This window comes from Octodon degus, unplaced genomic scaffold, assembly GCF_000260255.1.
Source record: "Octodon degus isolate 3935 unplaced genomic scaffold, OctDeg1.0 scaffold00288, whole genome shotgun sequence".
NCBI lineage: Eukaryota > Metazoa > Chordata > Mammalia > Rodentia > Octodontidae > Octodon > Octodon degus.
The window spans coordinates 1297516-1322122 of NW_004524864.1; the positions used below are offsets into that span (position 1 = coordinate 1297516).

Consider the following 24607-nt stretch of genomic DNA (forward strand, 5'->3'; position numbering starts at 1 on the left):
TATTCTTTACTTCCAAGATTAACTTTAATTCTATTTTTTATACTTAACATTGACATCTTTGCAGACAAGTGTGTAGCCCATACTCCTCTTGTCTGAATTCAGTTTTGCTTTTTCTCCAACCTCCCCACAAAGGGGTGATTTCCTACCAACCCATTGCCTCTGTGTGGCTTTGTGTCCTGGCCTGGTCACTTGGATGCTTGATCCAAACTGGACAACATCATATAATTTCAATGCACATAACTCACATGTACTTCTAGTAAACTAATTGCCAAAATCACACTAAATTGTCAAATAAGCAAATAATTTCTTCCTTTGCAGAGTAATGGTGGTTGCCAGTGCAAACATAATAAATCTATGAGATTTTTTCTTAGACAATGGAAGTACTCATGTTTTCTCTGGCCCAGATAGTAAATTACAATGATTTCTCCTTAACTCTATTTCAGGAGCTTAAGACCTCTTTTTGATTTTTGGTGAACTTTTTGCTGTAGTCAGATATCTTCACAAATTTATATAATAATGCTTACTTTTAAGACAGAAACTAAAAATTCTAATTTTAGTGGCATATTTTATTTTTCTAATCTTTTCTTCTTTCAGAATAAATGCTTTGAACAAATATAATGAAACATTTACTAGACAATTTAGAGGAATAAGCAGTTTGTGTTGCTTATTTTCAGGGAGGACCTTGCAATCTGAAGTCATACTAGAAGAAAGCAGTTCAAATTTTGGAAGGACTACTCTAAGATTATTGCCTATGTAACAGCAAATGGGGTGACAGTCTTGATCTTCGTTCTGATCTCTAAGCTACATTGTATCTGTTTTCTTTTATATAAGGCAAATTTGGACAGAATTGTCCAAAAGCATCCAGAAAGATCCAGTCAAGTAAATATCTAGGGGCTGGGGAAATAGTTCAGTAGAATAGGTCCTTCCCTGGTAAGTGCAAGGTCCTGAGTTCAATTCCTGGTACCACACACGCACACACACACACACACACACACACACACACAAAGTAAACATCTAATTTTCAGCCAGGGAAATCATTCCTGTCAAAGACTTCATTAATGGCACAGTAGGGTACTTTGTGTATGGTACGCTAAATAAGAAGCTAGAAAACATAATGCTAGAACATGTATCTAGATAATTTGTGAATCTTTTTTTTTTTTTTTTTTTTGAAAGAACTAAGGTGTACCTTTTATTTTTTATTTTTTATTTTTTTTCCAGTTTCTTTCTTTTTTTAATTTTTTTTTAATTTTTCAACAAATAATACACTGCATATATTCTTCTTAGTGGTTAATTGCTGTACAAGATGCGGACTTGTGATCCTATTTACAAACACCATTAGAACAAATCATTCTATTCATTAACAGAATGTAACTATATATCTATCCCAACCACTTTGAATACACAGATACAAAATGGACATTCATCTGTATACCCCATTTTTTCTAAGTTCCGTTATTGAATATTATAGGTGTGTAAAATCAACAAAATATTCTAAAAGAGTCCAATAGCCCATAATAGCATTGGGTCTTCTGTTTAACTGGCAATGTCAGAAATTATTGACCTGAGTCCCCCACAGCTCAACTTAACAGCATGGCTTTATTTCTTATAATTTCATCTTCATACTTTTCTGCTGGATGGTTAAGACCAAGGTAAAGCAGGACCTATGCAACGAGTTGTAGCTTTTTGGTCTGAGAAGGTCAGTGAAATGCCCTCAGGATTTGTCCTGAGATCCTGTAATTTGTGAATCTTTCTTAAGAGTTTTAAATGACTTAACTTATAGTAATTTAGTCATTAAAAGAATCTTATCAGATTTGTAGCCTGCATTGGTTTCTCACCTGTGGTTTCTCTGAAGGAGAGAAAGAAGTGATACAGAGGGATGAAGATGGTGTTAACAGGAAGCTATGGCAAAGCAAATATGTACAGTGGTTTTAGGGTGTCATAGACTCACAATGTATTTTTTATAAAGGAGAGGAGGGAAGTAAGAAGAAGGAAAAGAGGAGAAAGAAGGAGAATGATAATGAAGAAGGAGGATGAGGAGGAGACAGCAAGGGGAGAGAAAGGAGGAAAAAGAGAAGAACAAGTGACATTATGTTAGGCCTGGAGGTGCATTCCTATAGTCTCAGCTTTCTGGGAAGTTGAAGCAGAAGGATTGTCTCCAGATTGGGCAATTTAGCAAGAACTTGTCTCATACACTAGAAAAGATCTAATAATGCAACTTGGTGTGAGGGCCCTGAGTTGAATAACTAGTATGCCCATCTCCCCAAATGCACACTGCTAGGTGAAGTATAAATCACTGCAAATTACATCTCAGACTAAAATGATCAAACTCTTGAGAAATGAACATTTCTCAACTGTGTATGGCTCATCATTCATTTCTACATTATATTGTTTCCCTTTGTTTGCACATAGGTCCTTTACTAGAATCTGGATGGGATAAGAAAAAGAAACATAGTTTTAAACTAAGAATTTATATTTCTGTGCCATTTATAGTAAGTGGTTGCAGACATGATATCTTGTCCAAACACTATTAGTACAAATCTTTCTTCTACAAAGACAACAATATGCAATGTATCAATTGTTGAAGCTGTCCTACTAATCAGTTTTGAAGCTGTCTCATTGCTGTTTGTTTCTCAATAAAATTAGTAAAAAAAGAAGTAGTATTTTTACATAATGCATTATTACTCAGCTATAAAGAAAGATAAACCTAAGGCTTTTATAGGTAAATGGATGCAACTACAGGTTATACTCATAAGTGAAATAAATCAGACCCACATGTGTAAACATCACATTGTCTCCCTAGTGCAGGAACCTGAAAGAATAAATAAAATCTGAAAGGTACAATAGATATAGTAAAAGAGAAAGAAACCGAACGTAAGTAAGAAGCAATTGTGATGAGGGAAAGGAAAAAATATAGGAAAAAAAATGAAGGGGGAAATAAATCATGTATGTATTCACCCAGCATAGCTCAGATGAATATACTACTAATTTCTATCAGATTTTTGAAGGTAGCAGTTCATGCTTAAAATTTTTTATTTTGACCAATCTTATATGCTTAGATCTATAATCTGAGCAACTGCATTGAAGACCTCAGTGTGAAAATGACAACCACTTTTGAATATTTATCCTCTTGGTTTTTAATAATTTTTTTTATGTATTTGGTACAAAAGAAAACTACGGAGGATCTTGGACTCCTAGTGATCCTCCTGTTTTCAGCCTCCCCAGCGCTGGGATTACAGGCATGGGCCACCACACCCAGTCTTGGTGGCTGGCTCAGTGAGCCCAGTCCCTGCGCCTGCCTAAGCAGGAGCTTAGTCCACTGAGTTATCTCACCAACCCTTTTTTAAAAAATTGTGTATTGTTTCTAATGTCTTTCCTTTTACTTTTGCATTCTCTTCAAAATAAATTTTTAAAAATAAAATATATAAAATACAAAAATGTATAGTAAATAGTATCATCCTTCCAACCCTTGTCATCCCCAGGTCTTCTCAGCAAGCGTGTTAGGAATTTCCTGGGCATTCTTTTGTGGTGGTCACATAAAATCCTTCTCTTCTGAGCACACAGACACATTTTTAATGTTTGTTTGCCGACTCCTGGTTCTACCCAAACTTTAGAAACAGAGGCAAATCTCGGTCTTCTCATGCCATGCTTCAGTTTCTCTGTGGTGCCCTGGTACCCATCCGAACAACTACCTTGTCAATACTCTGAAGTAAAGGAGACAGGAAGTGGTAGGGAGGGAGTAGAAGAGGGCACGGCAAGGCAGCACATCTGCAGCACGGTTTCTTCTGCTCCAGCCAGTATTTGTCACCTCCCTCAGGCTGGCATTCTTCAAAATCACAGGAATGCTGACACTGAACAAGCTCTGGTTTTAATCATCTAAATCTCACTCAAACCTGCCTCACTGGTCAAGCCTTAACCAGCGAGTGAGTGCCCAGAGCACCTCCCCTGCAACTATATTAGAGCATTTCAGGTGTGCCTACTTGTGACAATTGTTTTTGAAAGACAGATTTTAAAGTTATCCTTCCCTCAGCATAATATGAACTTCTAGCAAGCTTTTTAAGTCATTGTCCTCACTGAAGTTGGAGAACCACTAAAAGCTCTCAGATCTTTGGGACTGGAGATGGAAACAATTAGATAGAAATAGTTACAAAAAATCATGTTGGAAGTGTCTCCATCTTTGAAAAAATATATTCAGATTCATGTTTCATGAATATACCAGAGAGATATTTAGGTATATTTAGGAAAGAAGAAATATGTTCTGGGGACACTAATTAATATGATATTACAGCTGGCTGGCACTTATACCTATAGGTCCTACATTCTCAGGTTCAACTAACAGCACATCAAAAATATGCACAAATGTCAAACTTGAGTCAGTAAGTGAACAAGTCCAGACTTTTTTCTTGGTATCATTCCCTGAATGAGACAGTAAATTAATTGCATATCATTTACAGAATATTAGGATTATAAGCAATGTAAAGTTGATTTAAAGTGTGTGAGATGCACCGGCCCTGCCCCCTGTCCTGCTGAGTGGGCCACCGAGACCAGGAATGGTGGTACACACCTTTAATCTCAACACTGGGGAGGCTGAAAAGAGAAGGATCACGATGAGTCCAAAGCAGGTGCTTTAACCTGTGCCAAATACTTTAAGTAAACAAACAAACAAACAAACAAACAAATAAATAAAGTGTCTGGGAAAGTTGATTTAAAGTGCATAGGTCTTGGCAAACACTAGGCTATGCCGTGCAAGGAACTTGAACATACATACATTTGGATGCCACAGGAGTCCTGAAACCAATCTCCCCAGATACTGGAGGACACTTACATTTTTCCTCATATGCTTTTGGTTTTCAGTGTTGGGATGAGAATTCAAGGCCTCCTATATGCTAGGCAAGCGCTCTACCCTTGAATTAAGTATCAAGCCCTTTCAAAACATATTTAAGAAAGCTAGAATTTGTTTGTTTTTTAAAAAATGTATTTGGTACAGGGTCTCAGAAAGCTAGAATAGTTTGAAGAATATATGTGACTATTAAAATATTTTCAGCTTAAACTAAGAAATATGTTTTGAAATCATCTTGAGAAAAATAAAAATGTAAGACAATGTGTCATCAAATGACACATACTTCTTTTTTTTTCATGTATGTAGTAGAGCGTCTACAGGATTTCACTACGTAGACCAGACTCATAGTGATCTTCCTGTTTTCAACCTCCCAAGTGCTGAGATTACAGGTACGCACCACCACATCCAATCTCAATCGCTATCTCAGCGTGCCCCAAAGGCGGGGCCATCACTACAGGTCAGGGCATCGAATCCCTGGCTCCTGCGTCTGCCTAAGCAGGTGCTTTAACCATTGAGCTATTTGACCAGCCCTCAAATGACATATACTTCTAAATGGGCATGAGAATAGTTTAATAGAATGATTCATCAAGCCAAAATGTATGAATACAAGGTATTTCTCTAAGCTGTATATCAAAAATAAAATGTCATCATATGTTACTTTACACAGAAATTTACATTACAACTTATTAGTCAGTGTATTTTTATATTTTATATGTTCCTAGGAATGTGAGAATATAGTTGAAGGTTCAGTAAAAAAAATTGGTCCTGTCCTATTTCCAAAGAATAATACTTTTTGGTTTTCAAAAGAAGTCTATCTGAATAGTAGGAATATATAAAGCCACTTAATTTGTTTTGTTTTGTTTATATTTTCTCTCTGTTTTCGTACCCTTTCTTGTCCAAGAACCTTGTACTTCTCATCATAAGTATTACAAAGAGCTACCGCTGGTGACAGACTGTCCTTGGTACTTTCACAAAGCACACAGATTACTCAGATCCTCAGGTGGTTGCGTCATGGCCCGCTTCCCAGATCTTCAGGGACTCCTCATGAATTACTTAATTGCCTGAATGACTCTTCAACTCCAGCACACAGGGATTTTCTTTAATTCCTTGATTCATTACAACTTGTTCTCCTTCTTTCCATGTATTTTCTTCACCTCCCGAAATTAATTTCACAATTTGATGTATATTTTTGAATCAATTCTACGTCTGTGCTTTCTCAGAAGTCATTTACTTCATCAGAAAGATCTTTCTTTTAACTGTTATAATTTATGCTCATTAACTCTTTCCAAATGTAGGAGAACAGAAGAGGCTTTTTAATATTATTAACAAACACAGTTTATTTTATTAGTGGGAAGTTCTCTAGCCACCAGGTCTCTCTACACACAATGACATGCATTGCCATTGTTTTATATCTAATACAATTATAAGCTCCTAAATTTACCTAAACTAATATTTCATGATTCTCTAGACTAAAATGGATATCATTCAAATATTAAGGATCTTACCTGTTTTTATCATCAACTCTGTTGCTCAGATTAACAGATACAGTTATTTAAGATTGGACAAGTAATTGGATATTAACACTTGCTTTCAATAAACTTTAATATTTTTTTGTCTTTTTTACTTTTTTAAAATTTATTTTAAAGAGAGTATAACAATAATTGATATTAGACATGGTACACATTTAGAAGATCAAGATGAGATGTATTCCACCATGGTTTTTGTATTACACATTGTTAATTTGCTATTCTTGTTTTGAAAATCTGTAACATATGGGTTGTTGTATGTTACCCTGCTTCTGTCTTTGTTTCTGCTTTTGTTTTTACTCCTCAAAATAAAATGAAATAAGTTAAAATAATATTAAGGATCTCTATTTTGTATTTCTAAAGCAAGGATTCCACTCCATTTTAATATAATAAAAGACTATGATTGCACTATATAGCATCTACTTTATCCTATAAATGAAGTTAGTTGAGAATCAAATATGTAGCTACACCTACCGTCCTGAGCAGGCTTGTAGATGGGTTTATCTGTCTGCACAAAGACCACGTTCTGCTTGGGCCTGATTGCCACAGACCTTCTCTCTTCCAGATGGACAGTGGCTCCTTTAGCAGAGAAGGTGAGGAAAGCCAGAGGGGCTGACCTGGCCTGCGGAACCTGGGCACACCAAAGTATCTTATGAGGCTGGTGTTTTTCCAAGAAATCTCTGTCATTTCTGTGTTATAGTACAAAAAGTTTGAACTTACAAGTTCTCATCTCTGTTTCTTATATAACCAGCCACCTTCATATCTGCCCCCCATCACTTTTATTTTATATCCTCATTTAAATTTTATCCCTTGTTAACCTTATCTCCCTGGTCTTATCTCATGATTGTCCTGCCACTTTTCTTATCTCTTCACATAAGTCATTTACATGACTTCTCTGTGATCCCTCTTAAAACTTCCCCTCTCAGGACAGGGGTTTTTCTTTTCATGGATCTTATTCCTTTCAGCCACTTTCTGTCAAAAACTCAAAAGTTTTTAATCTTCCTCCCATCACCCTTTAAGAGTACTTACACCATCTCAAAGCAAAAATTGTATTTTAAAAATTATAATAACATGATACACATTGTCAACGTGGCGCTCTGTTCTTAGAAAGTCAGCTATGTGGGTGGCTTTTATGTACCTACAATATTCTTTTCTGAAGTACACCGAATAAAGAATTTACCTCAAAATTGGTGCATTTAAAGAAATTTTCTCCTGTAACATCCTCTTCGAATATTTTGGTCAGGACCTCACCATAGTTGAGGGAGACAGTCAAAACCACAGATTCAGTCAGATTGAAAAGCTGGGCACAGGCTTTCTCCAAAGAGCTTTCTTGTACAACAGAAGGAACCAGCAGGACATACTGCCTGTGGAATTGAACCAAGAATGTTAGAACTGATATTGTTAAAGAAATGGTTAGCTCATTATCAATTATTTTGTTAGTCATTGAATTTCGGAATTTAAGGAAAGTACATTGTTTCCTAATGTTAGAAACACATCAAAAGACTAAATCTTGGGACTTGAGTGGCACAAAGCAGAAAAATGTTGCCTTATGAGCAGAACTTTGTAGACCCAACATAAACTATGCCATTTACAAAGAAGCGTCCTTGTGTAACGCATTTTTGCCCCTGAACTAGTTAGTGTGTGCATCCTATTTCACGTCTGCCTACCTCCTGTCCATGTTCATTCCCCAGCAGATGCCCATGCATGTGTCCAGCACATAAGCATCCAGCACAGTTCTAAACTCTTACTCAGCATCTGGCCTAGGCAGAGACAAGGTTACCCTCCACTTTTGATTTTTTGATTGCACTGTGAGATACTAATATTATTTAAAATTATTAATTAAATATTTTTAAAAGTAACTACAGTATGAGTACAATAAGTTAGTTTTCAGTACCAAATTCTATTTTATTCTAGCTGCATTCATGCAAACTTACGCAATCACTTACACATTTGGAGGCTGAGAAAGAGACAGATGAAAAAGAAAACAAGCAAGAAGTGACCGCATCCACATTGTGGTCCAAGTAGGTGAAGTCTGCAGACAGACTCTGCTCACTGGGTTGGGGTAGGTAGCTCAGTGTGCGCCGAGTTCAGGCATTCTTCCTGGCCAGGAGAGCGAGCCGTGGAACTATATATCCATGCAGGTGATTTTGCAACCACTTCCTGAATCATTCATAAAGTGCCCCACACATAACCTAATTAGATGCATGCTTAGAATTTTAGTTGCCTCCCTGTACTCCTGTTTCCGGCTAATAGGTGTGTCACTGAGATCATCTCATTTACAAAAGAGACTTGAGCCTGTACTTCCTAGACTTAGTATGTGACTTGTATGGGTGAATCTTTCAAGGACAAACTGAACTACATTTCAATAATCGGTTATTAGCAGTGAATCAGTGTATTACTAAGCTACTTGGTGGTTTAGAACTAAACCTGTGCAGTATACATTTTTAAAAATTTATTTATTTATTTATTTGGTACAGGGTCTCACTGTGCATTTTAGACTTGTAGTGTTACTCCTGTTTCAGCCTCCCCAGCTCTGGGATTACAGGCATGTGCCACCACACCTGTTTTCAGTGGCTGGCTCAGATGCGGTAGCAGGATTGAACCTGGGTTCTTGCACTTGCCAGGCAGGCACTTAGATTGCTGAGCTATTTCCCCAGCCCTACATGTCTGATTGATAACAGTTTCATGTGGCTATTAAACTCAGATCAATTCAAATAGAAAAGTCTTAAGAAAACTCAGATTGGGGACGGGGAGCTGACTCAGTGGAATAAGTGCTTCCCTGGCAAGCGCAAGGGCCTGAGTTCAATCCCCAGTCTTGCCAAAAATAAATAAATAAATAAATAAATAAATAAATAAATAAGAAAACTCAGATTGAAAAGACTTCAAATACTATAGTGATCTTTAAAAACAAATTATTGTTATTGTGTTTTCCACATATTATACATGATATAATTTTGCCTGCCAAATAAATATTTTTAATCCTAAATAGAGGAAATAACTCTCCTCAACATTTTAATATAGTGATAAAAATAGTAACTAACAATGTTTTATTATTGGTATATATAACTGCTCTGTTTATAATAAGTGTATATCTACTGACATATGTGTGAATATAAAACTTTTTCTTGTTTCAAAAAATTTACAGCCCAGGGAGATGGCTCAGTAGAATAAGTGCTTCCCTAGCCTGAGTTCAATCCCTGATTCCACCAAAACAACAACAAAAGTTTCAAAAGTAGCAAAGTATTCAATGAAGTAGCTCTTATTAGTTTGTTTGGCAAGAGAAATTGACAAGTTAAAGATAAAGTTAGATTGTTACATTATTATAGTCCTAGAAAAACACCTTTGGAAATATAAGGCAATTTGGTACCCAATGGTGCTTTGAAATGTTTAGTCATTTTTTGTCCCCTCCTGCTTTAGGCTCCATTACTTTGACAAAACATATATTTTATTCCTCATGGACAAACACTAGGACAGTAGTGGAGCACCTCACCATGCAAGCTTGAGCTCACCACACTGATCTATAAGAAAATCTTTTAGATTGCTGATTGGCATATATATGCTAATTATATATATAATTTCTGGGGCTCATATTCAGAATTATGGTTTGCTTTTTCCTTCTATAAATTTCTAGTACTTACTGAATGATTCTTTCAATATTATTCACACTTACCTCCTTTTTCTTTTTGGTACAGGGAACTGAACTCAGGACTTTGAGCTTGCCAGACAGGTGTTGCACCAATGAGCTATATCCCTAGCCACTTGCCTCTTTTTATAACTTAGTTTTGCCTAACTGAAAATATGATCTCTTATCTTTTGACACATCCGTTTAGATTTCCAAAGTAAATTTTGCTTATTAGATGTTGTCTAGATAGAGATGGTTGTAGCTATAGATCTATGTCTCTGATATATTATCTAAATTTTATAAGTCATAATTATTAAATATGAAACAGTAAAAAAGACATACATACACATACATGAACATAGACACATACTTTTTTTTTTTTTTTTTTTTTTGGTGGAACTGGGGATTGAACTCAAGCCCTTGAGCTTGCCAGGGAAGCTCTTATTCTACTGAGCTATCTCCCCAGCCCCCGGGCATTTTTTTTTTATAATCAAGCCAATTAATAAGAGTGCAATTTGCATACAGAATTCACAGTGGCTTTTTCTTATTCTCAGGCCATCATGGGGAAAACCCCTACTGTGAGAAACATTGACTGCTTCCAAGAAAGGGATGATGTCACCAATAAAATTAAAGGTGTGGCGAAAATAATAGTGTGGGTTGTGTGCCTGGAAAACTGATCGAATCACTTTTAGGATATGGAAAGTTCTCTTCTTTCTATTCACACGGACAACCATTTCCTTATCCTAAAAACAGAGATATATTTTATCAAGCTTATAAAAATGCATGTTGAAATAAGGTCAGTATTTTTTTTTTTTTTTTTTTTTTTTTTGCGGAACCACGGATTGAACTCAGGCCCTTGTACTTACCAGGGGAGCACTTATTCCACTGAGCCATCACCCCGGCCCCAAGGCCAGTATTTTAAAATAAAGACAAAAACAGAGTTCCAAACAAAATCTAAATCAATATTACTAACGTAAAGATTATTGCTCTAGTAAAGAATTCATGCAAAAAAAAAAATACACATTTGAGACTGGGGTTGCTGGCGCGTGCCTATAATCCCAGCTCTTGGGAGGCTGTAAACAGGTAGATCACTATGTGTCCGATCTAATAGTGAGATCCTAAACACCCTGTAGACCCTTCCCTAAAATACAAAGAAAGAAAAAAAGAAAAGAACTCATTTGGGGTGACCCGTATTCTTTTTTAAAGAGCAGCTATTTTCTTTATGAAATAAAAAATGAGCCCAGTAACTGCCAACATAAAATATGATATTTGTCCAACAGCTCTTTGAATATTATGATTGCAATCATGTGAATATTGCACGAATGTTATTGCAGTAACACATATTGTGTGCTTTACTTTCAGTGCATATCCGTATATTTAAAGAAGAAAATATTTTTATCCAGACACTTTTGCCTGTATTCTAATACAGTGGAAGATATTGCATGTCTAGATATTATATACTCTTAAGAAGTAAACACATGAAGTGGGTAGGTGGCGCCCACCTGTAGCCTCAGCACTCCAGAGGATCAATATGAATGTAAGGCCAGTCTAGACGACACTGTGGGGCCTTGTCTCCAAAACAAGCTTGACCAAACCGAACGATAAGTAAGTAATATATCCTCATGAGAGTAAAGTATTATAAAGAATAACTTATGCTTTGAATAGTAGTAAAAGCATACGCATTATTCCTAAGCTTATTTGGAAGTACAGCTCCTCTTTAGTCTCACATTCTTCTCAATCTGCCAATTTCACCTGGCTCCTGAGGTAATATTCACCATTTTAATCATTAAGAAAATACACAACTTTTGGGCAACACCCTAAGTATTTTGCAAATTTTGACTGTCAAGAGTGCATGATATTCAGTGTCTCTTCTTACCGAGTGACTGAAGAGCTCAAGGGAAATTTGCAAGGAATTTCTCATGAGTCACGCAACAAGTGGAAACTTGTCCCTCCCCCTGCAAAACACATTTCCTGACAAGCCCAGTGAGCAGACTTCCGTGGGCAGGGAGTTCATGCTGTGAAGGTGAGCATTGTCTGTCCCTCTTTTGCCTGAAGGCTGCTCAGTGTGTGAAGACCCACGGGCGCTTGGAACCATGGCACTGTGTAGGGGTAGCCAGCCGTCAGTGTGCTTTCTGGGTTGCCCTTTGTGAACATAAAAAAGGCTCTGTCAACTTGCTGGGTTTGGCATTAAGTTGTTGTAACAAATTATAAACACTGCTAGAAATGTTTAGCCAGATGCAGTCTTGCTGGTAGGGTGCAGCTGGGAGAGAAAGCTTTGCTGGGAGCAGTCTGCTGTGGAACTAGCTACTTTGCATGGAAAATGTTACACTTATTTTCTCTTAGCTACTGGCGCAGCTACATTTACTCACATGGACTTTTCACATTAGCATATTAAGAATGTGCCTGTGTGTGTGGTATTTTCCTTCCTTTCCTTGCCAGACAGTTACAGGAAGGACGAAGGCCCTGGAGCTTTGCAGCCAGTGCTCCGAAGCTACTGGTTCCCCTACTTACTGGAAGAGCAACTCTGCATGAACTACTTATTTCTCTGATCTGTGGGTTTGTGGTTTGTTAATATGACATAATGACTGTTGTACTGTTGTAGGTGGCTGGATTAGATAGAAATATTCTAGGTGGTCAGACAGGGCTAGGCCCTCAAGGAGACAAGATGGAAGACAAGGTGACTTTGCAACTTTAGAAGAGACAGACTTGCTTTGGGCCAGACTTCAAGATAAAAGAGTAAAACACAGTCACATACTTCCCTAGGGATGGGCATCAGTGATTGATATTCTAAATAGGTATCAATCACCTTGAAAGAGCTCTAAAGAGCACTAACCCAGCCCCCAACAGAAAGAGACCCTGTCCTATACTGCTTGCTACTGACTCCTTTCCTCCTTTGTTTTTTTTCCATTTCTTTTTCTTCTTTTTTGGTGGGCTCAGCCTGCCCTGTGGGGAGGCATGGCACAGGTGCTGGGAGGACTGAGCCTGGGTTCCCTTGCACCTGCCTAAGCTTGCCTAAGCAGGTGCTTTAGGCCACTGAGCTATCTCATCAGCCCTCCCTTCCTTATTTGGTATTGGATTTAATCAATTTTATCTGAGCGATGGTGCTTGTAATCTCATTGGTTGACCAGAGTTTTGTTCTACTTCATGCCCACCTAAGTGAGTTCCCATGTTCTCCACCACCTTAGATCCACCTCACTGCCTGGTATTACCCTTTAAAAGTCCCTGGAAAAGACAGCTTCCTGGGGACAACCTGCTTGGGCTGCCCCTTCTGTGCTTCTCTTGGACAGGAGCTTTCTTTCCCCCAATAAATATATTCTGCTCTTGACCTCCATTTGTTCCTAAAATCCATTCTTTGGTTTTAGAGAACACGAACGCGTCCCAGGTAACGTTCAGGCTGGGAGTTTCATTTTCCCCTACTCCAGTACCTTAAAAGCTTCTAAGTGAACTAGATGAAGTAATATTTTTAAAATTTAAAATGATTAGGATAATGTCTGACACATAGCAAACATTTGGATAAGTCCCTATGGTACTAATCTTCCCCTTTTTTTCTGAAGCTCTAGCCAGATACAGCATTTCTATGAAAAATGGGTGATTCATGTTGGCCAACTCTTTATACTGGCTCTTCTTAAAATTAGTTCTCTGGGATTAGCAGTCTAGAAAGACAAAAATTTTAAAGTTCAAAGGGAAAGAAGAACTGGAGTGAGAGAAAGGAGAAAAGAAAGAGGGGGAAAATGTTTATGTATATACACAAGAGAGCTTGGATAATTGTGTTGCTGATTTCTGTTGGTCTCTTGAAAGGAGAAGCTACTGTTTAAATTTTTTCTCTTTCCTTTTAAGTATTTAAATAATTTTTGACCAGTTTTGCATGCTTATATCTAGTAATCTGAACAACAAATTTTAGGACAGCAATCTGCTATATAACAACCACTGTTGAATTACTATCTTTATTTTATTTTATTTTTGGTATTTTTTAGAGAAGGGTCTACAGGGTGTTCAGGGCCTCACTACTAGATCAGACTCATAGTGATCTGCCTATTTACAGCCTCCCAAGAGCTGGGCTTACATGAGTGCCCCCGCAGGTCCAGTCTCAATTTCGGTCTCAGTGTATCCTGGGGGGCGGGGCTGGCACAGGAATTACTATCATTTTGTTTAGTGAAATTCTGTATTGTTTCTAATGTGTGTATGTGTGTGTTTAAAACTTTTTTATTCTCTTTAAAAAGTTTAAAGATACATGAAAATACTATATCACCTGCAAGTTACAGAATATTGAACTAAATGGAAATGGTTTAGCAGCTTACTAGGGACGCTGAGTTTTGTATGTTCCTTTTGCTCTGCTTACTTGGCGATATCATTTACCATCCAGCGGTGGGTTCTTCTCTTAACACAGAAAGTAGGACAAGGCAGATAGTCAAAAGGGAACTGAGCACTGGTGTTCACTGCAGTAGTGCAGAGTGAAAGCATACAACAGCATTTGTCATACAGTGAAAGCAAATATCCTTGAGCAAATAACCAGGGAGGGGCCTGAATGAGCTGCCAAAGGGACTCTTTGTCTGGGGGATTTTCATGCACAAAAAATGACTATGTCTCAGTCAAGCCATGATCAACCTATGGGGCCATAAGCAGGAAGCCTGACTTGGCAGTGGGCCTGTAGGAGCTCAGGGTTCATAGTGGGCATACTTTCGATAGCACAATTAAGTGCAACATTAAACAGGACAAAGACCTTCTTTAGAGAAGCATGAATATTTTATTTCTGGGCAGGAAAATTTTGTCAACCCAATGAGGTCCTTGTTTGCTGAGCCTCCAGTGCCCTGGCCTTGCCCTCCTGTCCTTTCCTGAGCCATCCCTGCTCCCTCTGTGGTGTGGCCTTTTCCTGGGAGCCTGAGCTCTCCTGGCCAGGATGCTGCCCACCACCACCTCCTCTCGAAGTCCAGTGTTAGAGAAATCTTCCCACCATCCCACAGAACCCCACTTGCCCTCAACATGCTGTTTTACAGAAACTGATCATTTAGGTGCCTGCTGGGTACCTCCTAGGTTAGGAGAGTAACACCCAAACTGGGAGGGCTCGTGATTCATCAGCCCAAGTCTCTTGCTATTTCCTTGCTTGAAATCATATTTACCTTTTGGTTATAATAAAAATTGCTTCTTTCCAACAATATCTGCATCTGGAAGAAAGGAGTCAGTTGAAACAATTCTTCTAGATTTCTCCTTTGCTTCCACTTCTTTTCCCTTCTTGTTTTTAACCAAGAAGGAAAAAATCATTGGCAAAGCCAAGCCAGCAGGTTCTCCCATGCAGCTCCTTCCACAGCCCTGCTCTGTCACCCCGTTGCCTGCCCAGAGTAGAAGCTGCTGATGTGCACTCCCCTTGCTCCCTTCCTGGCAGAGGACCTCAGTTAGGGATGCAGGGGGCTGTTCTTGCTGAGATGCATTCAGCTTTGAGTTTCCTTTAGGCTCAGAGATATTTTACCAGGTTTCCTCCCACCCTTCCCTGAGCGATACTGTGTCCTGTGTTGATGTAAAGGCCTCTTTCTTGCCTTTAATTAGGACAGATCTCAGTGTAATGCCAACATCTCCCCTTGGAATTCAGGTCCTCTTGCTGAACCCCGCCTCCTCCACCCCCACAACTACTGAAGTGAGAGTTCTTTCCAACAAACTTCTAGAGCCAGATCTGAATCTTGCAGGCTTGAATCATGGAATTTAACCTACACGATGTAACTGGTTTAGGAAAATTATTATTTATCCGTAGCACCGAGATCTGAGCAGGACACAAGCTCTCTAAACTTACAAAAGGGGAAAGGCTCTGTGGTGAACAACCACAAACATAGATAAGTGCACCTCCAAGTCATTTTATTTTGACTACTGCATTATGTCAGAGGGATGGGAAATGAGGAAGGAGGATCTGAAGTTTGTGACCAGACGAGCAATGGAGATTCTTCTTCCAATCATATCTAGAATCTGAGCCCTCTTTGCCATTTGCTTGCCTTACTATAGGAGATTCTACCAGGCCTCACTTCTCCTGCTGCACTTTGATGGCCTGTTCCCAGCAGTCAGTAATCATTTTGGGAATTCCAGGGCAACTTTGCCTCCAATCCCAAACCCTAAGTGATTTATTTCATTTTGCTCAAAGTGAAAGCTAAAGTCCTAATATTTACCCTCTGTCCCCTACATGTGCTGGCTCCCCATTGTGGTGACTATCTTGTTACCTTCTACTACTGTGTGCCCTTCTTTTTTCTCTCTGCTCCAACCACAGTGACTTGAGCTGTTTTTTTGAAAATGAGGACACACTTCCACCTCAAGAACTGTTCTTTCTTTCTTTTTTTTTTTAAAGATGATTGCTAGCTGATTCTATGACTAGGATTAGCGTTTCTTCAGGAATCTATGTAGCTAGCCTTCTCCTTTTCAGAACTTTTGCTCATCACTTTCTTAGTGAGATCATCCTTGTGTATCAGGTTTAGTTTGCTCGTCTTTCTCCTCTTCCTGTCTCTTAGGATGTTGTACATCCTTTCATCTCTCTCGACATTGTATATTTCCCATATGACACATTAACTCCTCTTTCGCTATACATGGTCAACCTGTGGTTATGTCTGTTGTGTTGTTTGGTTACCTGGACTCCTGCATTAGAATTAAGCCCCACAAAATTTGCATTATTTTATATTATAATTTTCATTCAGTGCCATATCCCAATGCAGACTCATGCTGTCAGCTCTCCGGGGAGCTTTGATTCCTTCATTCTTAGACTCATGCTGTATCTTGATCTCTGTTGTCTTGTGGCTTCTCAACTGAACATCTACTCGTTCCTTGAACTCTCCAGGACACAGAGAGCCACTGTGGATGATCATACCTCTGACCCTGCTAGTTAACCTAATAAATTCTCTTGCATAATTATGGATTGCATATATATATATATATGTGTGTATATATATATATATATATGTTTAATATGAAGTAATTTAATTGAAGATAATTAGATGTGTTTATTCGCTCATTCTTGTAGTCTCTTGGACACTGTGTGCTGCTTATACTACCTACTACCTAAATTACACCTGACACTTTAACAAATGTGTCCATTAATTGATTTCATAATAAACATCTAATTGTTCATGCACATGACTACTATGTATGTTTATTTCACAGTGTTAAGAATTTCTGGGCATCTTTTTAGTCCTTCTATTTACCAAAGTATGGCATGTCAGACAGGTATGTTGGATACCAGCACTCATATCTTATATAAAATTTCCAGTCTTTATGAATATTCAAGATCTCATTCAAGGACATGATACATCTTCCATTATACATTTGAGGTGAAGTTTCAAAGAAAAAGAAGGGATTTAGATTGGGCCTTATGACATTCGTTTGTTGGCATATTGGTTAAGAACAGAATTGATAGAGTATATATTATCAATTATGTAATTATTATTCAATAGTTATCAATTGCATAAATTGTATAAGTCATGGCAGTGTTGTTATTGAGTATAACTACTCTCATAAAAACTCTACTTAACTTATCAATGAAAGTAATACTCAGTAATTATTCCATGTCATGATATAACATGACTTTTACAATAATGCATTATACAGAGGTTATTAAGACTTTCAATACTAAGTTATACAACCTGAACAATAAAATAACTTTTAAAAGATAAAATGCCATTTGATGAACTGCCTAATCTTGTATTTGAACTCAATTAAACTATCACTTAATTTGTGACTTTTTAAAACTGTTTCCAAAGCGTTTGCTTCTGTTTGTGTGTTTTTCTTTTCTTGACCTTTTAGAGAGTCCATTCTAGCTTCCACTTAGTCTCTTTCTATCCTTTCCTGCATCTTCTTCTGTAGATATTGGAGAACTGCTCTTCCATATGCCATAATGTTTAAAACTCGAATTGAGAATCGCCAATAATAAAGTAAATGATTCAAGCTTCTAGCAAACAAAACCCTGGGTTCTCTAGAATGAAGATGATGAACGAAGTATTAACAAAAAGGAAAATCATGAACTAAGATATGAGATCATAGAATTTAATGGGCTAGAAAAGAGGCAAAATTTGACAACAAGACATAGCAGATTGTGGCTTATTCAAAATCTGTGGTGCTTCGTGATTCTCAGAGTTCAATAGAAGAGGAGTTTGTTAAAGAAATAGGCTTCCACCTAGGGTTTAAAACACAGTTTAAAAGATAAATGTGTGATTGTACATACAGATGGATCCATAAAAACATGTACCTATACATACATCCAAGTACAGATATGCTATATTGCAGTACATAAGTATATTACATACATATTCGACCTGTCAATTTATAAAACAAAATCGAGATCAACAAAAAGCATAGAAACAGCCAGGGAGATGGCTCAGTGGAATAAGTGCTTCCCTGGCAAGCGCAAGGGCCTGAGTTCAATCCCTGGTTCTGTAAAAAAAAAAAAAAGCATAGAAACATAAATCTGTAAGCACTTTAAAACTATTTTAAGGGGTTAATAAATTTTAATGAATGTCAGAGTATTGATGTACTACAGCAATACAAACCATATGAAGTTTTAGAGACTTCTCTTTATTTCTCTATTGTTTTATTTTTATAATTTTCTCACCAGATAAATTTTACCAGACAAATTTTCAATGATGGTGTAGTTAATTTCTTTACCTGATCCTTCTGTATGCTTCAGTGGGAAACAGAAATATTATCAATGTTGTAGGAATCAAAGGCATATTCATCTGAAATATAAAGGAACATGTATCCTTACTGAATCTCCAAACATCTATAACCAGCATGTCAAACAATATAATAAGCACACTAGATCTAAGCTTTTCAATAGTTTTTAAAGAAGTATAAATAGGTTATAAATCTATAAACATTTCTTTAAAGTTTACTGCTTGACTAACTGCATTCAATTAATAAAAGAAAGAGACAGCATTCAAGTACTTCTTGACGAACTTCATATGAGAGTCCATAAGAAACTAATAATGTCAGGCTTCCAGAGTGATGTTTTATGGTCCCTGCAGTAGAGTAGTAATTGTTTGGAATAGAATCTTCCCAAATTTTCCAGTAGAGTTTCAGACTACTGCCTACTTTGTTCTTAAGTCAAAGTTCACAGAGATAGCACAACATGGTCACTCCTGACGTGAGCAACAGTGGCCACAACAAAAAAGACCAGGAGGCTTCCTATGGCTTGCACGTTAGGTCAAAGGCCAGCCTTGTCACACTACACATCCAAAACATGCTGTGTATTGAAACCTTGGCTAACTGGACACTGTCACAAGCAGAAGCAGCACCATGGAGAAAACCAAGTCCCTCCTACAGAGTAAAGCTGTCTGTTGTCTAGGCTGAGGACAGGCTGAATTTGGCAAAAGTAGCAGCTTGGACACGTTTTTTGTAACTACTGTGTTCATAGCTTCAGGCCACTGACACTTGCCTACCTTTTGCATGATAATTGTAGACCATGACTGGAGCTGGCTGAATGTTAGACACGAGGTTGCTTTGCTCAACAGAAACAGTGAAACTGCTTGCTGTATCCAGAACCTACAAAGATGCAAATTACAAGTACATCATAGCAAGTCTGAAAGAGGAAAACGACTGAAAATTACTTCCAAAGTCTGCTATCAATTCAATTAAAGAGATCTGGGATGAGTATTATCATACATAACAGAAAAGTGAATAAATTGACATTAAACTGTGTGAAAACTTAATTCTCACTTCTTACTGAATTGCTAAGAGAAAGAAAATAAATAAATAAATAAAGGAACAATGCCTGTTTGCTAAAGGCATTGTTTCTTTTTCTTTGTTCTAATTTGTGCTATTTATTTTGCCGATCTGACAAAAATAAACTAATAAAGCTAATTCCATTATTTTAGGATTAAACAGATCCTTTGGAGGAATATAAGTGTTTATGAGAGTAATGTACAATGTTATGTGAATACTCTTAGACTTGGAATATAAAAAGTTAAATTCATAGATGCAGAAAGTACAGTCATAGTTACCAGGGGAGGAAAAATTGGGAAACGTTGGTCCGAAGTACAAAGTTCTAACTAAAGAATTTCATGATGACAAAGCCAAGCCTACACAGGCTACTAAATGAGGTTCTAGAGAGGGAGCAAATTGGTTACAGCCCCATGAATGAGAATGGAAAGAACCCGTCAAATAGGGCAAAAAGAGGAGAATAAGAGGTATACAATAGTAGTCTTTTAGTTATTCCTTTGTGTTCAGCAGCAGAATATTTTCATCAGCACACCCTACAAATGGACTTCTCTTCCACCCTATGAGTCATGATTCCACCTGAGTCTACAGGGTGGATTTCAAAGAAATAGCTGTAGCTCAGTTCCACAAGTGACGCCTAGCCACCAGTAACTGTCTTGGTCATTATGCATGTCCACAACACACTAGAACTTTGTGTGATATCCTATCCTCAAACTGTTAGAAATGCTGGTCGTTTACTTGCCATTCCAGTATTTATCTTATGTTTTACTCTTAGTACTTCTTTGCTATCATGAAAACTTTTTCTTAGTTCAATTGTTTTGAACCATTTAATTTTCTGAATATTGCTTAATCTTAATTTTTGTTCTAAGATTTATACTATATCTTTGACTTACAATTTATTTAAAAGACATTGTATGATATCTTCTCCTAGTATTAGAAACTTTAAAAAGTATATTTCCATTTTCTGTTGACTTTTAAAAAAACAGAGGTTTGTACCTATGTTGTTCATTTATTATTTCTTGCCTATATCTCGTAATATGAGAAACTACTTTGGCAGTAACAATACACAATGTACTAACCATTGTTACTCTCCTAAGATCTTGTTTTGAGATTTGGTACCATTGTTTTTATTTCTTTTATTTTAAAATAAAAATAACTGATGTAAAAAAAAAACCCAAAAAACCACAAAGTTCAAAGTTCTGATTATGGACACGAATGTGTCCTAAAACTATAATGGATGGAATGAGGGGAATAGTTGATAATACTCTTTGTATACTTGAAATTTGTCAAGAGTGTTCATTAAGTCTTTTTAGCACATAAAACAATTATGTTAAGCATGCATACTTTGTTAGCTTAATTAACCCATTCACTATACATATGCCAATCAAAACACCACACTGTAATCTTAACTTTATTTAATTGCAATGAGCTTTTAAGAAATGATGCCAGTCTTCACTGATGCTCAAGTCTAAATATAAAAAAAGATACATTTTCCGTAGAGCCAAAGTTAGATAACGAGAGAAATGAAAATGTGAAGATAATGTTTATCAACTTCAGATTTGCCTAGTCAGGGGAGTATGGCTTTTTTATATGAAATAAAGTCAATGAGTGTTAATAGGGAGTGACGATAGGAGAGGCAGAACACTTGCCATCTTTTATGTCCTGTATTTTCATTATCTTGTCACGTGTAGCCATAAGAAACAGAAGCATGTGACTGCTCCCGAGAAGACAAAAATATCCATGAAAGAAAAACAGTTATCGCTGAACTTACATTTTCTAAGTAGAAAAGTACATGGTCATTCTTGACTTCGGTCTTCATCACATGGCCACCGCTTTCAAGCTTTGAGAACATTGGGAGGGAAGGATGGGGAGTAAACATTAAAGTACACGGAAGTGTCACTGTGGAATGAATGCCTAGGCTTTCTATTTTGTCAGGTTCTATTTGATCAGATTTTTCTGGTACCATAACATTTTCACAAGCACCCGTAGAAACCCAATGAAGAAATACATTATGAAATGCCTGCCTGGCAAGCAAAAGGTACTGAGTTCGATCCCCAATAAAAAAAAAAGAAAAGAAAAATAAAGAAAACAAAAGAAGAAAAGAAATACATTATGAACCTTGGCAAATAATGACTATGTTTTGCTACAAATTAAGAACATCATCCCTTTCATGTTACACTGAAGCAAAAACACAATTGTCAATTTTCAAAGAGAAGAATTCCATGGTTTTGTGTTATTTGATCTAAATATTCTATTCATTTCTGTGTACTGAAAGGTGATGCTTCTATTGCCCACCTGCTCCACAGATGACAGGACTGGGGTAAATCCTGAAAGCATCTTTACATCCACAAGGACCACACTGGGGTTACTGTGATTACCAGTGTATCTGAAATTGAAAGGAGAAAAAAGTCTACTAGTTCATCCATCAATGTAGCCTTGTCATAGCAAGGCTGAAAGGTGCGACCTGGAGCACAGGTGAAAACAGAAGTGGAGAGACCCAAGGAAAGCCATCTTCAAACAACTGAGAGCATTCAGAACAGAATGAGACTGGATGAGGTGATATAAAGGAACACATGCTGGAGCAGACAAGAAAGTATCTGAATCTAACATCTCCCCAAATCTGCTGCTCAGCATATCTGAGATCTCAGAGTCAGGACTTACAACACAGCTTGCCTATTAGTGATTATATAGATTCATGCTGTGCTTACATTTAGTCAACAAGGGGAGAGTTTTGCAAAGGCAGCTGGATGGAGCATACAGCAGGAAAGTGCCCCCAAGAAGAATTCTAGGTCTTGATCCTGCTTCTGCATAGCATCACTGGAGAACTAAAGCTAAGATTTCCATAATGCATTTAATCTAATAATCTAAGGTGTTAGAGATTTTATACTTAGAAATCTTAGGAAAAGTTTCCCACACTAATTTTACTCTGTATTTCCCTGCCTAGGAGCTTACACTATTTTTTTTTTTTACAGACAGCATAAAAAATTTATTCATTTATTTTGTAAAGATAGTACAAAATAAGTATTTAAACAGAAAAATTACAAGTGATACAGAATTTCACTTAACAAAGTAATATGAATTTCACAGTACTTGTAATGCATAATGTTGTCTTCCAGCCAGTTATTCATATTGCCAGATATATGCATGCAAAATTAGAAGAAGGAAAAAAGAGAAAAAAAGAAATGTATAAAAATTAAGAGGAGAAAAAGGAGGCAAAACATATTAAGCATTATCTGCTCATTTCCACAGAGAAGCAGAAATGCGCAGTACAGTAGTCCAAACCATTCTGCTTCCATACATAGATACATCTCTTTCCCCCACCTCCTCTCTTGTCCTTCTCCCCAACTCAGTAACTCTTTCCCTTTGAATGAGACCATTCCTTTTCCCCAGTATCGACTGTACCCTTCAGATTCCATTTTCCCTTTCAGATTCTCACACTAAGACACAATATGATGTTTGGCCTCTGTAACTCTTCTTTGAATTCAAGAGGATTATTTTATTTTCTCTTTAAAAAAAATCTGAAAATTTGCACTTGATAAGTTCAAAATAAACATTTACTGTCTTTCTACTCTAGAGCTGACTGAACAAGTTGAGTTGGAAGTGGTGTGTCTCACCTGCGCAAATCTGGCAGCATCTCCACATGAAAAAATAAACGCACTGCTGGACTGTCATTGTAGCAACAGCTTTCAAATCATACTTGCATAGGATGCAAATCATTTTTGCTTACAATCCTAGTCCTGATTCACCTGAAGTTGTCCTAAATGTACAAGTTATGTTTCTCCATAGTGTCTACACAGAGCTACACGAAGGGATTGTCATGCACGTATAGTGTCATCACCACCCTCCTCCTCTTCTGCCTCATTATAATCACCATCCTCGTTGCAATCATTCCTATTTTGTTCTTTTATTCCTGTTTAAAATTTGTATTTCCTGCTGTAGTATCCGTCTAATTTTGGAATTAATGTCAGACTGTGACACTTACTTGAGGGTCACTGTAAGGTCAAACTTAGTCTGTAACACATCCGAAGAGGAGTTCTTCACAATCTCCAAGGAAAGTGAAAATCCAGATGACTTTTTGGGTAGTGGCACACTGAACTTGACTGTGGCCTAGAACAGATGTCAAGTAAGACAAAACTCAATCTGTAGCAAGAGCTGAAGTATCTATTATTTTGATACAGTATTTCCATTTTTTCTGTACTTACAGATTTCTCAGCAGGGAATCAGGCTAAACTGAATTTAGCTTTCCCCAGATATAGAATCTTTCACAGAATGACTTAAGAAAGATAGAGTACTTGAATAGAAATCTATCTGTTCTGGAAATAGAAAGGTAGAATACTTGAAGAAACATCTACTGGATAGGTAGGCCTAACGACAGCACCTTTTCACAAAATAACTGACAGTTTCTACTACTGATTAGGAAAGAAATGAGAGAAAGTGTAGAAAAACATAGACTCATGGAAAATGCCCAAGTCACGTTTCATATGTAATAACTGAGGTGGAGGCTCCACATGGCACACAATTTCTTCCTCTTTAGCAAGGCTTCTGTTACCTGGATAAATGCACAGCCTTGGCCTTCCACATTGACTGTGTAGTGCCCGTCTGCCTTTGTCAGTTCTGAGCGTTGGACCAATAAACGATTTTCTTTGTTGACATGGAAAATCTCCATGGATTCTTCACTTAGAAAGGTGACTGAGTTTTGATCGTTAGAGAAGGTTAATTTCATATAGCTGGTTATGGCAAGAAGACAGACTGTGGTATCCTACAAAGAACAGTATGAGTAGTTGTAATATAATGTTAGGCCTCATTTGACTGCAACCATTCTATAAATCCACAGAAGTATTTCTGAAGCACTTCAACAGAATGCCAAGAAGCAGTATCCTGAACAATGAAACATAAACTTAATTTTCTTTAATAAATATTAATTTTACTTGGCTTTTCTAAATG

At 37.2% G+C, this 24607-nt stretch overlaps 2 protein-coding genes across 2 annotated transcripts in view; both read right to left on the bottom strand.

The window, feature by feature from the left end:
* LOC101572647 (ovostatin-like) overlaps nt 1-8468 on the bottom strand; it is a 65218-nt gene extending 56750 nt beyond the window's left edge. The window contains exons 1-3 of the mRNA XM_023707401.1: nt 8310-8468; nt 7544-7727; nt 6838-6994 (exon numbers count right to left, since the gene is read on the bottom strand). Of these exons, the coding sequence (XP_023563169.1) occupies nt 6838-6994; nt 7544-7727; nt 8310-8374 (406 nt within the window). The 5' untranslated portion in view covers nt 8375-8468. The remainder of the gene's footprint in view (nt 1-6837; nt 6995-7543; nt 7728-8309) is intronic.
* Nucleotides 8469-17981: 9513 nt separating this feature from the next.
* The window catches only part of LOC101573051 (ovostatin homolog), a 73145-nt gene continuing 66519 nt past the window's right edge, over nt 17982-24607 (bottom strand). Inside the window, exons 30-36 of the mRNA XM_023707416.1 lie at nt 24213-24422; nt 23646-23770; nt 21959-22049; nt 21435-21503; nt 19387-19489; nt 18614-18684; nt 17982-18125 (exon numbers count right to left, since the gene is read on the bottom strand). Coding sequence (XP_023563184.1) covers nt 18632-18684; nt 19387-19489; nt 21435-21503; nt 21959-22049; nt 23646-23770; nt 24213-24422 — 651 coding nt within the window. The 3' untranslated portion in view covers nt 17982-18125; nt 18614-18631. The remainder of the gene's footprint in view (nt 18126-18613; nt 18685-19386; nt 19490-21434; nt 21504-21958; nt 22050-23645; nt 23771-24212; nt 24423-24607) is intronic.